We start from the raw sequence: 16,881 nt of genomic DNA on the forward strand, positions 1-16,881 counted from the left end.
GCCCCGCCGCCTCTAACAACCGGGAGGGATCTCGTGAGGCTTTCGGCTCAGCCTCTAATCGCCCCGGCCCCCGAGCCCACCAAGCGTATTTTCCTCGATCAGCGGCGAGGCAAAGGAGAAAATTTGATTACGCGGGGCAAGAAGTTTGCTGATTCCCGCACGTTCCCTGCCAGGGTGTGGGCGGGACGCCAGGAGGGGAAGACATCACGGTCGTGACCAAGACCTCGTGGGCCAGACGGAGGGAAGGGCCAGTGGGCGGGGAAACTGGCCGAGCCAGGGGGGAGGAGGTATCGGGGCCGAGAGAGATGACTTTCTGTCCCTCTCTCTCAAGGAGCCCTTTGAGAGAAGAAGTGCGGCCTAGCGGAAAGGAGTCAGAGGACCTGGGTTCATTCCTTCATTCATTCAATCGTATTTGTTGAGCGCTTACTGTGTGCAGAGGACTCTACTAAGCGCTTGGAAAGTACAATTCAGCACAAATGGAGACAGTCCCTACCCTTCAACGGGCTCCCGGCTCCGCCATTTGCCTGCTGGGTGACCGCGGGTGAGTCGCTTCACTCCTGTGGGCCTCAGTTTCCTTATCGGCCAAATGGGGATCTATTATCTGTTCTCTCTCCTACTTAGACTGGGAGGCCCTGGGTGGGACAGGGACTGTGTCTGTCCTGATAATCTCGTCTCTGCCCAGCGCTTAGTATGATGCTCTGCTCCTCCCCCTCTCCCCATCCCCTCAGCACCGTACTCGTCCGCTCAACTGTATATATTTTCATTACCCTATTTATTTCGTTAATGAAATGTACATCGCCTTGATTCTATTTAGTTGCCATTGTTTTTACGAGATGTTCTTCCCCTTGACTCTATTTATTGCCATTGTTCTCGTCTGTCCGTCTCCCCCGATTAGACTGTAAACCGGTCAAACGGCAGGGACTGTATCTGTTGCCAACTTGTTCATTCCAAGCGCTTAGTACAGCCCTCTGCACATAGTAAGCGCTCAATAAATACTATTGAATGAATGAATGAATGACAGAGTAAGCAATTACCAACAACCACATTTAATAATGGTTTTGGTTAAGAACCTACTCTTTGCGAAACACTCCTCTAGACTGTGAGCTCACTGTGAAAAGGAACGTGCCTGTTATATTGTCCTCTCCCAAGCGCTTAGTACAGTGCTTTGCACAGAGTAACCCCTCAATAAATATGATCGAATGAATGAATGTGCTAAGCCCTGGGATAGGTCTCATATGGGGCTCACAGTCTTATTATTTTTTATTTTATGGTATTCGTAAGTGCTTACTATGTGCCAGTCACTGTACTAAACGCCGGGGTAGAACCAAGCTAGTCAGGATGGACCCCGTCCCATGTGGGGCTCCCAGTTTTCACCCCCATTTTCCAGATGAGGCCACTAAGGCCCAGAGAAGTGAAGCGACTTGCCCATTGTCACACAGCAGGCAGGTGGCAGAGCCGGGATTAGAACCCAGGTCCTCTGGCTCCCAGGTCCCGGCCTTTTCCCACTAGGCTACACTGCCCCACCTTGGCAAAGCCACCAGAAATGCCCGGGGTCCAGTGTCCACCTGCAGCCTGTCCACCTGCAGCCACCTCCCCCAGTCAGTCCATCAGTGGTATTTATTGAGCGCTCACTCTGGAGCACTGGACTAATTGGATAATAATAATTGTATTCGGTACGCGTTTTCTATGTGCCAGGCATCATTCTAAGCAGTGGACTGGATCCAAGCAAATCAGGTTGGACCCAGTCCCATACGGGACTCACAGTCTCCACCCCCATTTTCCAGATGAGGTCTCTGAGGCCCAGAGAAGTGAAGCGACTCCCCCAAGGTCACACAGCAGACAAGCGGAGGAGTCGGGATTAGAACCCACAACCTTCTGACTCCCAGGCCCGGGCTCTAGCCACTAGGCCATGCTTAGTCCGGTGGCCGGGCGCCTGTGGACCCTGGGGTCCAGAGGGGTTGGGCCAGGGACGGGGGGAGAGCCGCCCCACCGAGGTTGCCCCATAACGGGGGGCCGTGGGGCTGCGGGAGGAAGTTGCGACAGGCGAGACGGGCCTGGGTGGGGAGGGGGAGCCCCACGCTGAACCTCTGCCCCCCACCCCCCCTGCCATCCTCCACCCGGTACCCCCCTGCCCCCCGATTATTGTTGTTTATTATTGTTGTTGGCATTATCATCATTAGTGTTGGTATTACTAGCATCGTCATTAATAATAATCAGTAATTTTGGTATTTGTTAAGCGCTTACTATCTGCCAAGCACCGTCCTAAGCACTGGATAGATACAAGGTAATCAGGTTGGCCCACATGGGGCTCACGGACTTAATCCCCATTTTACAGATGAGGGAACTGAGGCACAGAGAAGTGAAGTGACTTGCCCAAAGTCACACAGCTGATAAGTGGCGGAGTCGGGACTAGAACCCACGACCTCTGACTCCCAAGCCCGGGCTCCTTCCGCTGAGCCACGCTGCTTCTCTTATTACTATTGTTCATTCATTTAGTCGTACCTATTGAGCACCTACTGTATGCAGAACACTGTACTGAGCACTTGGGAGAGTACATATTACTATTATCATCATTTTTCTTTTTTTATAAGGGATTTGCTAAGCGCTTACTACGTGCATGGCACTGTACTAAGCACTGGGGCAGATCCAAGCTAATCAGGTTGGAAGCGGTCCCTGTCCCACCTGGAGCTTCCAGTCTTAATCCCCATTTTACAGATGAGGGAACTGAGGCACAGAGGAAGAGAATAGTAATCATAATGTTGGTATTTGTTAACGCTTACTATGTGCACAGCACTGTTCTAAGCTCTGGGGTAGATAGAGGGTAGTCAAGTTGTCCCACGTGAGGCTCACAGTCTTCATCCCCATTTTACAGATGAGGTAACTGAGGCACAGAGAAGTGAAGTGACTTGCCCACAGTCACCCAGTTGAGCCGGGATTCGAACCCATGGCCAGCGACTTACCCAAGGTCACAGAGCAGACAAAGTGGTAGAGTCAGAATTAGAACCCAGGTTCTTCTGACTCCCAGGCTCTATCTCCTAGGCCAGGCTGCTTAGAACGCCACCTGACACATAGCAAACATGTAGACAGGGAATGTCACTGTTCATTGTCGTGTGGTGCCTTCCCGAGCGCTTAGTACACTGCTCTGCACACAGTGAGCATTCAATAAATGCAATTGAGTGAAGGAAGGTCACCAATAGCCCGATTATCAATATTATTATGGTGATTATTGTTCCCTGGCTCTGTCGAAAGGGTGAGGGAGATTGGAAAACCGGGCAGGAAGGGTTACTTCCTAGGCCCGAGGCAGAATGAAGCGATGGAGAAATTAGCCTTCCCCTCGTGAGCCGCTTCCTTGCCAAACCCCGAGAGGAGTCAGGAGACCTAGTGATCCCTCCGTGACCTTTCGGGGCCTCAGTTAACTCCTCTGGAAAATGGGGATAATGTCACCTGCCCCTCCCTATCTCCAGGGGAAGGTTAAAAGGCCCTACAGGAGAGAGTTAGTGGGAAAGCACTGGGGGAAAATCGGAGTCTGGGGGTGGTGGGAGGGACACAGTTTGGGGAACATTTATCCCCACCCCGACCCGCACCCCCGTGAAATTCGCTCTGGGCACAGGGGGTCCCCGAAGAAGTAGATCTGGCCGCCGGAAGGCCGGCAGTGTGTCTGGTGGAGAAACCGGCCATTGGCTCACGGTTGGTTTGAGGGTATTTCAGGTCCGGATTTCATCTCTGGGGCGGTTTGAGAGCCATCAAAGTGGGGGTGAGCGGTGGAGTTGGGTTGCCGGGGTGGGGGTCCCCGAGATCTTCCACTTTCTGGAGAGGCTTTAATTGTTAGAATGAAAGGCTCCTTTGATCCTCTGGGGGTGTGGAGGAGGAGGACTGAACCTTTTACAACTAGGAGGTTTTGATAAAGCCCCTATTGTGTGCACGGCTCTACTGAGGCCAGGAGAGTTTGATCTCTGGGGGTTTGTTGTCCAGAAATTCCCAGCTGGCTGGGACCGGGGAAAATTAATTAGGGATGGGGGAAGGAATATGTACTCAAGGGCTGCTGAAGTAGCAGTGGGGGGGGGGGTGAGAGGTGAATGGGGGAAGGCTTCCTGGAGGAGGTGGGGTTTCCCGAAGGGCTTTGAAGACGCCAGTCAAGGCGGAGGGAGCTCCAGGCAGAAGGGACGGTGTGAGCAAGGGGTCGGTCAGGGGTGGGAGAGACCCTAAATTCCTTTGGTTTTTGTAAGGGCAGTTTCTGTTATAATTACAGTGTTTGTTAAGCACCCACCGTGTGTGGTCTAAGAGATAGGGGAGGTCCAAGGCATTTAGGATCATCCACCCGCTTGGGGCTCACAGTGTAAGTAGGAGGGAGGTCGGGTATTGAATTCCCATTCGCTAGATGAGGAAACCGAGGCACAGAGAAGTTAAGCGGCTTACCCAAGGGCAGACAGCAGGCAAGAGGATTGGAACCCGGGTCCTCTGACTCCCAGCTCTTTTCATCGAGTCGTGCTGTTTGCCAGTTATTCTTTTATTCTTTACTGAAATGTAGAACACAATTATACATAAAATACATAGGTAGCTATGCTGGTTTTGATTCTCATTATTAGGGTGGCTCTTCGGCACTTACAGTGTGCCAAGCGCTCCGCTAAGGTGTGGGGTAGCTACGAGAGAGGTCAGACGGATGGGGAGACTGAAGGCCCAGAGGGGGCAGGTGACTTGTCTGAGGTCACCCAGCAGACCGGGGGCTGGGGGGCGCACGGGGAGGGTGTCTTTTGGGGGGAGGGGTTTGACGGAGTTGTAGTCGGAGGGTGTGGTGGGTGGGGGATGGACAGCCCTTTCGACACAGTGAAGGGGGAGCAAAGGTTAACACGCAGGGGCCCCGTGCGCCTGTGTGTGTGTGTTTGTGTGTATGTGTGTGTCCGGGGCTGGGGGTAGGGGATGGCAGTGCCCGGGTCCTTATCGGCCCAGGCTCAGCCTGAGCCCAGGCCGGCGGGGGGTGGGCGGCTGGCAGCGGGCCACGGTGGCTGCACTTCCCCGGGGTGACGGAGAGAAGGAAAGGAGTGTAGGGGGGCGGGCGGTCCCCGGGCCCGTCTGGGCCCGGCAACCTTGAACCTCCTGAAACCCGGAGGCAGGGACACCCCGGAAGACCCACCTTCGTGTGGACCCGTCGATGGTGTGAGCCGGGGGCAGCGGTCCTGACCCCGAAGCAGCCGGCTTCAACCCCATTGGTGTGTTTGGAGGAGGGGAGGGTTCCAGCTCTCATTTGGGGGGGAGTGGGCGTGCGTGCTTGGGCGGGGGGTTCTAGTTTGTGTGTGTGTTGGGAAGCGGGCAGGTTCCAGCTCTGATGGGCGAGCGAATGTGTGTATTTTTGTGTGTGTGTGATGGTTGGGGGCTGTGACTGTGGGCAAGTCACTTAACTTCTCTGGGCCTCAGTTACCTCATCTGTAAAATGGGGATTAACTGTGAGCCTCACGTGGGACAACCTGATTACCCAATATCTGCCCCAGCGCTTAGAACAGTGCTCTGCACATAGTAAGCGCTTAACAAATACAGACATTATTATTATTAAGGCGTTCCAGATCCGGTTTATGTTAGGTGGGGGATGGTGAGGGGGATGCTTTCCAGCTCCAACTGTTATTTGCGTGTGTTTGTGCACGCATGGTGGTTTACGTGTGTGTGTATGTGTTTGGCAGTGGGGGTAGGGGGGGAGAGGGGTGCGTTCAAATTCCCCACGTTCCCGGCCCGTCAGCCAGTGGTATTTATTCAGCGCTTACTGTTTGCAGAGCTCTGGACTGAGCGCTTGGGAAGGGACAGTGCAACCCAACGGGTAGACATTATCCCTGCCAATAAGGCGCTTCCAGTCCAGAGGAGACTGACCCCGGGCCCTCTTGGGGCAGTTCAGCTGCTGCGGTGGGTCGGAGGGAGGCCTCCCGCACACGCCGTCTGCAGGCCTCTGGGGGTGGGGAAGGGTCTCCCCCTCTCGCACCCCTCACCCCGAGCCTGGCCGAGCCCGGGCTCCCAGGAGGGTGGGCGACGACCTCAAAGAGGTTGGCCGGCGGGAGGAGGGTCTGTTTTTCGGGCCCGAAGTCCATCACGGGGTCCGGAGGCTTTCCGAGCCTCTCAACCCTCCGTGGGTAGGACCCCCCCCCACCCCCGGAAGGGTCTCCTAGGTCTCAGACCCCCCGGGCCTCACCCAGCTTCCCCTTCACGGCGAACGATTGATCCGACGGCTCCGTGACCTTCATTTAAGTGCTTACTCTGGGCCAGGCCCTGGCCTACGTCCGGGGAGATGGTACTCAGCCGCTGCCTCCCTCCCCCTGCCTAGATTAGAAACCCTAATTCCCATTTTACAGATAAGAATATTGGAGCCCAGAGAGGTTAAATGACTGTCCCTTTTATAGTATATGTTAAGCGCTTACTAAGTGTTAGGCATTATACTAAGCACTGGGGTAGATGCAAGCTAATCAGGTTGGACACTGACCCTGTCCCCCATGGGGCTCTGCAGATGAGGTCACTGAGGCCCAGAGACTTGCCCAAGGTCACACAGCAGACAAATGGCGGAGCCAGGATTAGAACCCAGGCTTCTCTGACTCCCAGGCCCGGGCTGTACCCACTAGGCTACGCTGCTTCTCACAGGGTGGCACGGCAGTCCGGTGGCACAGCCGGGACCAGAACCTGATTCTCCTCCCGCCTCCGGTCCCTTATGTGTCTTCCCGGAGTCCATCCGGGACCGGCAATCCCAATCCTACGGGCGGAGGGCATTATCCTAGTTAACCTCCTGTCCCTTCTCCCTTCTGCTCTGCCTAGAATCCTATTCTGTTAAGGATCCCAGCTGCCAGCCACCCACCATGGCACCAGGGACGGAGAGGCAGCCCCCGGGCGGTAAGTGGTGGCCCAGCCCTCTGCCAGAGTTATTTTAAAGCAGCTTGCAAAGAGCGTGGAGGTCTTAGCGGCCCGTCGTCCTCCTTGGAGGTGACGCTAGGTCGGCGGGGCAGTTCCCCAATCAAATTGATGTCATTCTTGGTCACAAGACTCCTGACTTCCCCCTTCCAACCGGATTCCTCACCTATTGCCTTATTTACTCCTCTTTTTTTTATGGTACCCGTTAAGCGTACACTACGTGCCAGGTACTGTATTAAGCGCCGGGGTGGATACAAGCTTAATCAGGTTGGACGCAGGTGCCCTTCGGGTGTCCCCCGGGAGGCCGAACGGGCTGGCGGCTGCTGGCCGGCACTCCGGTCTTGGTTTTCAGCCTTCCAGTTCCCCTCACCCGGAAAGCAAGGGCTAATTAGGACCTGAGGCTTATCGGCCTAAAGTTCCAAGCGGAGAAGTCCAGGGCCGGGAGCCCGAGAGACCTCCCTCCCCCACTCCTTGGGCCAGAAAGCAGCCAGAGAGCCAATCGCCGGGTCCCACCGGGCACCTGACCCGCCCCTTCTCCTGCCCCGGCCCGGCTGGAAGTCAGGTGCCCCGGGGAGGGGCCGAGCCCCGTGGGGTCCCTGCTGTCTGGGGGCTGAGGTCCACTCCTTGGCCTTTTCCCAGAAGGCTGCCGATAGGGGACAAGGGGGGGACCCTGAGAGAGTGCGGCCCACCCGGTCAGTCAGTCGGTCAATGGCATTTGTCGAGCGTGGGCCGGGTGCCGAGCGCTGTGCTCAGCGCTTGGGAAAGGACAGTACAATCGAGTTGGTCGGCCCTCCCTGGGGGCCGGGCCCCCACTTCACAAACCCCCTCCCCACGGCCTCCGCCTCGCCTCCCCCGACAAACCGCGGGGCGACGCTGGGGGGAGAGGGAGCTGACGGCTCAGGCCGCCTGGCCGGGGAGCCCCCCAGAACCCGTCCTCTCCATGTCCCCTCGGGCTGTCGAGAAGATGGATCTGGGGACGCGAGAGATGCGGTCAGCACCATCTACAGCAACCCGGCCGCCTCGCACCCCGCCGACCCCCCCGGGGAGCCCTTCGCCACCTACTTCGATGAGAAGATCCCCATTCCCGAGGACCGGAAGGTCAGAGGTTGCAGAGGACGGGAGGCATGGAGGAAGGGAGGGGGCCCGGGCGGAATGGGGAGTCAGGCCCGGGGTGGGCCACCGGTCAACACTGGATACCTGGTGGTTGGGCCCGGTTGGGAAGGCCGGAGGATCCCGGCCCAGTTAGCGGTGGAGGGGCTGGGGGGAGAGGCGGGGGGCGGGGCGGCCCCCGCCCTGCGGGGAGGAAGCCCACGCTGTAGCCTCGGGGGGCTACCGGTCCGGAGGGGAGGGGACCCAGTGGCGGGAGAAACCTGAACCGCGCATAAGCGGGCCGGTCCCGCAGGTGGAGGGGCCAGACCCCCGGGGAAGCCCGGTGATGGCTGGGGAGGAAGGGTAACCTGGGAAGGCTGCCCGGAGGAGGCCCGACACCTCCCCCCTCCGGCCCCACAGTCCTCCTGCTTCAGCTTCCGCAAGCTCTGGGCCTTCACGGGCCCCGGCTTCCTCATGAGCATCGCCTACCTCGATCCGGGGAACATCGAGTCCGACCTGCAGTCCGGGGCCGTGGCCGGCTTCAAGGTGAGAGCGGGGCCTCCCGGACGCCCCCCACCCCCGAGCCCAGCCACCGGGCAGCTCCCATCCCAACCCTCCCACTCCCCGACCCGACAGCACGCCCCCGTCCCCGCGCCGGCCCCGGAGGGGGTCGCGAGCGGTCGTCCCCGTCCTCCATTCGGAGATGCTGAGGCCCAGAGAGGTCGTGCGACCCAGGCGCGCCGTCCAGCAGGGAGGAAGGGGGTGGGACCGGCCAGCCGGCGGTGGGCCCTGTATCCTCCCTGTGCCCCCTGTGACGGGGGGTGGCCCACTGCCCGGCAGCTGCTGTGGATCCTCCTGCTGGCCACCATCGTGGGCCTCCTGCTGCAGCGTCTCGCGGCCCGGCTGGGCGTGGTCACCGGGCTGCACCTGGCTGAGGTGTGCCATCGCCAGTACCCCAAGGTGAGAGCCTGCGCCATCCCTCCGTCCCCCCCAACACTGTCAGCCCATCTCCCCACTCCGACCCGGCTGGCCCGGCCCCTTCGCCTTGGGCGTCCCCGGGGCTGCCCCGAGGGTCCGCGTTGGGAGGGGAGAGGGCTCGACCCATGACTCTTCAGCACCCCAGATGGGTGGGCAGAGAAGGAGGGCACCCACCCAGGGCCCAGGTGTTCCAGAGACCTGGGGGAGGGGCCGGGGGGGGTGCCGAGAGTCTCAGCGCCCCATCCCACGCCACCCCCCGCTCCCTCCTCCTCCGTTCCCAGGTCCCCCGGATCATCCTGTGGCTGATGGTGGAGACGGCCATCATAGGGTCCGACATGCAGGAGGTCATCGGCTCGGCCATCGCTCTGAACCTCCTGTCCGTAGGCCGGTGAGCCGGGGGCGGGGGCCAGTCGGGGCGGGCGGTGCGGACTCCCCAGGGCCCGGGCGTTTAGGAGCTCGCGTCGGCGGTCCGTATCGCCGGGAGGTCGGTGGCCGGGGGTGGAGGGCAGAGTGGCTGGGGTCGGGGGACGCGGACCTCGGAGTTTTATCCTCTACGGCTCGGGGGTCTCTGGGGACGTTGGGGTGGGAGGTTGGCGAGGGGAGCCTGTGGGCGGGGGGACTCCACCTGGCCTTCCCCCCACAAATGTCGTCTTCCCTCTCAGGATCCCACTGTGGGGCGGAGTCCTCATCACCATCGCGGACACGTTCGTCTTCCTCTTCCTGGACAAATACGGTAAGTGGGGCGGGGGACGGGGGAGGTTTCGGGGGGCCGCCGGGGGACACCGAGGCCCGCTCAGGCGGCAGGCTGAGTGTCCCGGGCCGGGATCCCCTCACCCAGGCCTGCGGAAACTGGAGGCGTTTTTCGGCTTCCTCATCACCGTCATGGCCGTCACTTTTGGCTACGAGGTAACCTCTCCTCGGGATCCCCTCCTCCCCCCACCCCGTCGGGCTCCTGACTCCGGCCGGTTTTGCATCTGACCCCTCCTGGGTGCCGCCAATCGCACGCCCCGTCCCCTCTCCCCAGGCAAAGCCCCTCCTGGGCAGAGGGGCCGTTCGGGGGGCTGTCGGGGGCGGCGCCTCAGCGCCCGGTGCGCCGATGGGCCCGGCGGTTCCCGGCAGAGGATTGGGGGAGGGGTTCCCGGGGTCAGGGTGGGGGCCGCCCGCAGCCAGGGGCTGTGCGTGTGTGTGCGCGTGTGTGCGTGTGTGAATGTGTGCGCGTGTGTGTGTGTCCAGTACGTGACAGTGAGACCGGACCAGAGCCAGGTGCTGAGAGGCCTGTTCGTCCCCAGCTGCCAGGGCTGCAAGACCCGGCAGCTGGAGCAGGCGGTGGGCATCGTCGGGGCCGTCATCATGCCGCACAACCTGTACCTGCACTCGGCCCTGGTCAAGGTCAGCGCGGGCGGGGCGGCGGAAGGGACGGAGGGACGGAGGGACGGCGGGGCGGGGTCCAGCGGAACCGGCTCCCCGAGGGCCAGCCACCCCCCTCACCCCTCCACCGGGTCCGCCCCCTGCCCCCAGTCACGCCAGGTGAACCGCGCCGACAAGAAAGAAGTGCGCGAGGCCAACAAGTACTTCTTCATCGAGTCCTGCATCGCCCTCTTCGTCTCCTTCATCATCAACGTCTTCGTCGTGTCCGTCTTCGCCGAGGCCTTCTACAACCAGACCAACCAGGAAGTGGTGAGAACCGCGGCCGTGGTCGGTGGGGACGGGGGCGGGGGGAGGCGGGAGCCCGGACGTTGCCTCGGCCCCCTCCACCCTGGCCCCCTCGGTCGTCTCGAAGCCAAGAGAGTTGAGCTGTTGGTGTCTGGACTGATTGTCACGCCCCCCTCGCCCCCTCCGCCCGGCCCCCCAACTCTGTGGTCATGACGAACGCCGCCCGTTTAGCGCTTTACCTACTGGTTGCCGAGCAGCGCGGGCCTGGGGACCTCATCCCCATTTTACAGATAAGGAAACGGAGGTCCAGAAAGGCCTGGTGACTTGCCCAAGGTCCCACAGTGGGCCAGTGGCGGAGACTCCCTGCCCTTTCCACTAGGCCACCCTGCCTCCCTCCATCTCCCATAAACCCCTCATAGATTCTGATGACCCTTTCTCCGTTGACGGCGATAGGATTTGTTAAGCGCTTACTCTGTGCCAGGCACTGTTCTAAGCTCTGGAGTAGATACAAGCTAATCAGGTTGGACACAGTCCCTATCCCACTTGGGGCTCAAAACATTAATCCCCATTTTACAGATGAGGGAACTGAGGCTCAGAGAAGTGAAGCGATTTGCCCAAAGTCACACAGACGACAAGCGGCAGAGCCGGGATTAGAACCCATGTCCTTCTGATTCCCAGGCCCGGGCTCTGTCCACTAGGCCACGCTGCTTTGTTCCAGCCCCTCTCCCAGCCTACCGAAGAGACTTAGTTTACCTCCTGTGCTCTCCTGCCCCCGTATCTTCGCCCGCCACCCCCCTCCAACCCCAGAGTCGGTGGTTGTGGTGAATTGGGTCCCCGTTCAACAGCTGAGGAAGCGTAGGTTCAGAGAGGCCTCGTGACTCGCCCAAAGCCCCCCACGGGCCAGTGGCTCCCGGCCCGGTGCCCTATTCACTAGCCCCCACTGCCTCCCCATCTGTCTCCTGATCCCCGCGTAACCCCCGCCGAGGGTTCTCATGACCACCTTTCCGTTCCAGCCCCTCCCCGCGATCTACCACAAGGGTCGGTCTCGTTGACTGCCCGTTCTCTCTTGCCCCCCGCCCCCGGTCGCCTCCCCCCTCCCCTCGGCCTTGCCTCGTCCCCGCCGCAGAGCAGACCGATAACAGGCAGGCCACTCGCTGGCCAACCCTCACTGCTCCGAGGGATACGTTCACCCCCGAGCCCAGGTTTTCCCTCAGGCGGGGGATACCGGGGTGGGTGGGCGAGGGGCAAGCGGGTCTGGGTGCCTTCAGCTGGCATCTCGGAGCTGCCCCCCGGGCCCCACCTCAGCTGTCCATCTCTTCCCCGTCCCCTCTCCCCCGGTGTTCTGCCCCCAGCACGACGTCTGCGTGAACAGCAGCAGCCCCCAGGCTGGGCTCTTCCCGCAGAATAACTCCACGCTGACGGTAGACATCTACAAGGGGGTGAGTATCTTCCCCCTTCCCTCCCCCCAGCATTCCGGGCCCGGGCCGAGCCTACGGAGCCTCTCGTCCGGGTCCTCCTGACCGGTGGGAAGGTCACCCTGAGTCACGGAGCCGGATCCCGTCCCGAGGGGTCATCGGGACCACTCCTCTGCCTCTGGGCCGGGGCTCGATCTCCCTAAGCCGTCCGGGATTCAGGGTGGGGATAAGGCCCTGCCAACTCCCTTGCTTACTCTCGAAAGTCAGGAAGTCCATTCATTCAGTCGTATTTATCGAGTGCTTACCGCGTGCAGAGCACTGTACCAAGCGCTTGGGACGGTACAGTAGAACAATAAGCAGACACATTCCCTGCCCACATCGAGCTTACAGTCTAGAGGGGGAGACAGACGTTAATGTAAATAAATAAATTACAGATATGTTCGTAAGTACTGTGAGGCTGGGTGGGGGGATGAATAAAGGGAGTAAGTCAATCATATTTATTGAGCGCTTACTATGTGCATAACACTGTATTAAATGCTTGGGAGAATCCAATGCAACAGAATTAGCAGAGCTATCAGTGTAGAGGGGAAGACAGATATTACCTTGGGTCTAACCTGACTCTTTCTCACTAACAATAATAATAATGATATTTGTTCAGCACTAACTGCGTGCCAGGCAGTGTAAATACAAGATCATCAAGTCAGACACAGTCCCTGACCCACATGGGGCTTCTAGTATAAGCAGAAAGGAGAACAGGTCTTGAATCCCCATTTCACAGATGAAGAAAATGAGACCCAGAGCAGCCAAGTGACTTGCCCAAGGTCACCCAGCAGGCAGGGGGCAGAGCCGATGGGAATCCAGGAATCGTCAGGCCTCACCGCTCCTCCGAGCTTTCTCCCCTCTTTGATCCTGAAGGCCCCTGATTCCTGACCCCAAACGGAGGCCAGACCCCCCCCCCCCCCGCCACTGCCCACCGATCATCATGCTCGATAACGGGGGTGCGGCGAAGCAGGGTTAAGTGTTGGGGACAGCCCCCACCAGGCTAACCACAGCCCCATTTTAATGGGCTTTGCCGTCTCGCCTCCTCTTCCCTCCCTCGGTCCCGCCGTGTGCCAGGGCGTGGTGCTGGGCTGCTACTTCGGCCCCGCGGCCCTCTATATCTGGGCCGTGGGCATCCTGGCAGCCGGGCAGAGCTCCACCATGACGGGCACCTACTCCGGCCAGTTCGTCATGGAGGTACGTGCGGGGTGCGGGTGGTGGGGGCGGCCCCGGGCCCACCCTCTCAGAGCGCCCCCCAGCCACTGACCTCCCACCAGCCGTTGGCCCTCCCCTTCCACCGTCCAAGTTCACCGTTTTCCGGGCCTCCCGTCTTGGCGTCTCTCTCCTTTCATTAATTCATCCAGTCGTACTGATTGAACACGTACTGTGTGCAGAGCACTGTACCTTAGTACTCTTGGGAGAGTCCAACAGGAAACAGACACATTCCCTGCCCACTTACTTACAGTCTGGAAGTGGGGAGACAGGCATTAATAGAAATAAATTACAGATATCGAATCCCCCATTGGTCCCAGAAGGCCCCTGAGGGCAGGGGGTGGGGGAGGACCGGCCCCCTCGGAAGCCCACCCATCCCGGGACATACGGCGAGCCCATCGCTCAGCGCCCCTCTCCCGCAGGGCTTCCTCAACCTGAAATGGTCCCGCTTCGCCCGGGTGATCCTGACCCGCTCCATCGCCATCATCCCCACCCTGCTGGTGGCCGTCTTCCAAGATGTGGAGCACCTGACGGGCATGAATGACTTCCTCAACGTCCTGCAGAGCCTGCAGGTGAGGTCCGGGCCCAGCCCAGGGGTCCACGGCCGCTGGGAGCAGCGATCTGGGGCTCGGGCTTGGGGGCAGAGAGGCACAGAAGTCCGGGAGCCGGGTTCCAAGCTCCCTCCTGGCCACCCGAGGCCGGCGGCCAATCCGATCGCCTGGTCGCCGGGGGCTGGTCCGGTAGCCGGGGGCCTTCAATCAATCAATCAGTTGTAGTTCATGAGCGCTTACTGTGTGCAGAGCACTGTACTAAGCACTTGAGAGAGTACGACAACAATACATCACATTCCCTGCCTATAACGAGCTTTCAGTCCAGAGGGGGAGACAGACATGAATAGAAATAAATGTGACAGATCTGGACATAAGTGCTGTGGGGCTGGGAGGGGGGATGAATAAAGGAAATAAGTCAAGGTGATGCAGAAGGGAGTGGGAGAAGAGGAAAAGAGGGCTTAATCAGGGAAGGCCTCTTGGAGGAGATGGGCCTTCAATAAGACTTTGAAGGAGGGGAGAGTAAATGTCTGTCGGATATGAGGGAGGGCATTCCGGGCCAGAGGCAGGACGTGGGCGAGAGGAGGGTGGTGAGGTGGACGAGATCAGAGGAGCCAAGAGTGCGGGCTGGGTTGGAGTAGGTGGAGGGGAGTCTCACCGCACCCATCTCCGGGCTTTCTCCCCCCAGTTGCCCTTTGCCCTCATCCCGGTCCTCACGTTCACCAGCCTGCGCCCAGTAATGAGCGACTTTGCCAACGGACTGTGAGTGAGCGGGGTGGGCACGGCGGGCTGAGGGGGGTGGCGAGCAGGCCGCGCTGAGGAAGGGAGCCGGGAGGAACGGACAGTGCAGGCTCGGCCCTGTTTCTCGGGACCCCTGGCCTGGGAAGATCTGAATACGCATCTTTAGAGAAGCAGCGTGGCCTGGTGTAAAGAACACGGGCCTTGGGAGTCAGAGGACCTGGGTTCTAAACCCTGCTCTGCCACATTTCGGCTGTGTGGCCTTGGGCAAATCACATAACCTCTCCGGGCCTCAGTTTCCTCATCTGTAAAATGGGGATTAAATCCTAGTCCCTCCTACCTAGACTGTGAGCCCCATGTGGAACTGGGACTGTGTCCAACTTGAGACCTTGTACCTACCCCAGTGCTTATCATATCGTTAAGTGCTTAACAAATATTACTATTGTATCTATCACACTGCTTAGGACAGTGCCTGGCACGTAGTAAGCACTTAACAAATACCACAATTATTAGTAGTAATAATAATATCATTCACTGCAGCTCGAGCCCCGCTGGGCTTAGCACAAAGGGGGTGCTGAAGTCGGTCCCCCCGGCCCCGTGACGCCACTTCACTTCTCTGGGCCTCAGTTCTCTCATCTGTATAATGGGGATTAAGACTCTGAGCCCCATGAGGGACCGGGACAGTGTCCAACCCGATTTGCTTATATCCACCCCAGCGCTTAGTACGGTGCCCGGCCCAAAGTAAGCGCTTAACAAATAGCAACCTTATTGTTATCTCAGGGTGGTAGGGGACGCGCAGCCTCACCTGTCGACATCCGTCCCAAACCAGGGCCTCTCGCCGAGTCGCACCCCCAACCCTCGCAGCCCCCCCCCGGTCCGGGATTTGTCCTGTGGCGGGTGGGCTCGGGCACCACCTCCTCCCTCCCCGCTGAGCCCGGTCTTCCCCGCAGGGGCTGGAGGATTGCCGGCGGGATCCTCGTGCTCATCATCTGCGGGATCAACATGTACTTCGTGGTCACCTACGTCCAGGACCTGGGCCACTTAGCACTGTACGTGGTGGCCGCCGTGGTCTGCGTGGCCTACCTGGGCTTTGTGGCCTATCTGGTGAGTGCCGGGCCCGGGGGGCAACTGTTAGAGTAGCTTATGCCGGGGGAGAGGGAGAGAGGACAGAGGGGCAGGGGCCTCAATCTCTTCGTGGTGGCTTTCTGCCGCTGCTACGGGGCAGAGCGAGTTCAGTCAATCATATCTTTTGAGCGCCTAGGGGAAGCAGCGTGGCTCAGTGGAAAGAGCCTGGGCTTCGGAGTCAGCGGTCATGAGTTCGACTCCCGGCTCTGCCACTTGTCAGCTGGGTGACTGTGGGCAAGTCGCTTCACTTCTCTGGGCCTCAGTTACCTCATCTGTAAAATGGGGATTAACCGTGAGCCTCGCGTGGGACCACCTGATTACCCTGTATCTACCCCAGCGCTTAGAACAGTGCTCTGCACATAGTAAGCGCTTAACAAATACCAACATTATTATTATTATTACTGTGTGCAGAGCACTGGCCTAAGCGCTTGGGGGACATGAGGGAGGGCGTTCCAGGCCAGAGGCAGGACGTAGGGGACAGGAGGGTGGTGAGGTAGGCGATATATATATATCAATATATATATCTATCTATCTATATATTGTCTATATAACAATAGAACGGACACATTCCCTGCCCAAAATGAGTTTACAGTCTAGTTGGAGGAGACAGATATTAATATAAATAAATAAATGACAGATATGGACCTAAGTGGTGGGTGGCTGGGAGAGGGCTGAATAAAGGGAGCAAGTCAGGGCGACGAAGAAGGGAGTGGGAGAAGAGCAAAGAAGAGCTTAATCAGGGAAGGCCTCTCGGTGGAGAAGGGCCTTCAATAAAGCTCTGTGGAGAGGAAGAGTGGTGGTCCGTCAGATATGAGGAGGGAAGGCGTTCCAGGCCAGAGGCAGAACGCGGATGAGAGGTCGGCGACGAGAGAGACGAGATCGAAGTACAGCGAGATCGGTATTAGAGGAGCAAAGGGTGCAGGCTGGATGTTCCCCCGACAACCCGGGGGCTTCCCGTCCCCCAGACTGAGCCCCATTTGGGGAAAGGGGCAGAGGGGAGGGCCTTATCTTATTGGGATTTTTTTTTAATGCCCGCACTGCCTGAATCCTAAACAGCCCGCAGCCTAATCAGGGGGCCCGGGGGTAGTTTGGGGTGAGGAGGGCTCAGCACCTGCAAGGTGTCTGAGGACCCTGCGGTGAGGGGACCCTCTAGCAACTTTCCCCTGCATGTTGGGAGACACAGAATGACCCAGTGGAAAGAGCCT

General features: G+C 59.2%; 1 protein-coding gene across 5 annotated transcripts in view; it reads left to right on the forward strand.

The window, feature by feature from the left end:
* Positions 1-16,881, forward strand: part of SLC11A2 (solute carrier family 11 member 2) — a 29,588-nt gene that overhangs the window by 5,707 nt on the left and 7,000 nt on the right. For 3 of the 5 annotated variants that reach the window (XM_029073253.2, XM_029073254.1, XM_029073255.2), the window contains exons 2-15: positions 6,787-6,861; positions 7,844-7,977; positions 8,389-8,514; positions 8,809-8,928; positions 9,228-9,334; positions 9,609-9,679; positions 9,785-9,852; positions 10,180-10,335; positions 10,465-10,623; positions 11,952-12,038; positions 13,131-13,250; positions 13,688-13,837; positions 14,502-14,575; positions 15,502-15,655. In XM_029073253.2, coding sequence (XP_028929086.1) covers positions 6,787-6,861; positions 7,844-7,977; positions 8,389-8,514; positions 8,809-8,928; positions 9,228-9,334; positions 9,609-9,679; positions 9,785-9,852; positions 10,180-10,335; positions 10,465-10,623; positions 11,952-12,038; positions 13,131-13,250; positions 13,688-13,837; positions 14,502-14,575; positions 15,502-15,655 — 1,601 coding nt within the window. Of the gene's footprint in view, positions 1-507; positions 542-5,095; positions 5,208-6,786; positions 6,862-7,843; positions 7,978-8,388; positions 8,515-8,808; positions 8,929-9,227; positions 9,335-9,608; positions 9,680-9,784; positions 9,853-10,179; positions 10,336-10,464; positions 10,624-11,951; positions 12,039-13,130; positions 13,251-13,687; positions 13,838-14,501; positions 14,576-15,501; positions 15,656-16,881 lie in introns of those variants that run through there. The other 2 variants (XM_029073257.1, XM_029073258.2) reach the window with 2 other exon arrangements.

Source organism: Ornithorhynchus anatinus, chromosome 10 (genome assembly GCF_004115215.2).
Source record: "Ornithorhynchus anatinus isolate Pmale09 chromosome 10, mOrnAna1.pri.v4, whole genome shotgun sequence".
NCBI lineage: Eukaryota > Metazoa > Chordata > Mammalia > Monotremata > Ornithorhynchidae > Ornithorhynchus > Ornithorhynchus anatinus.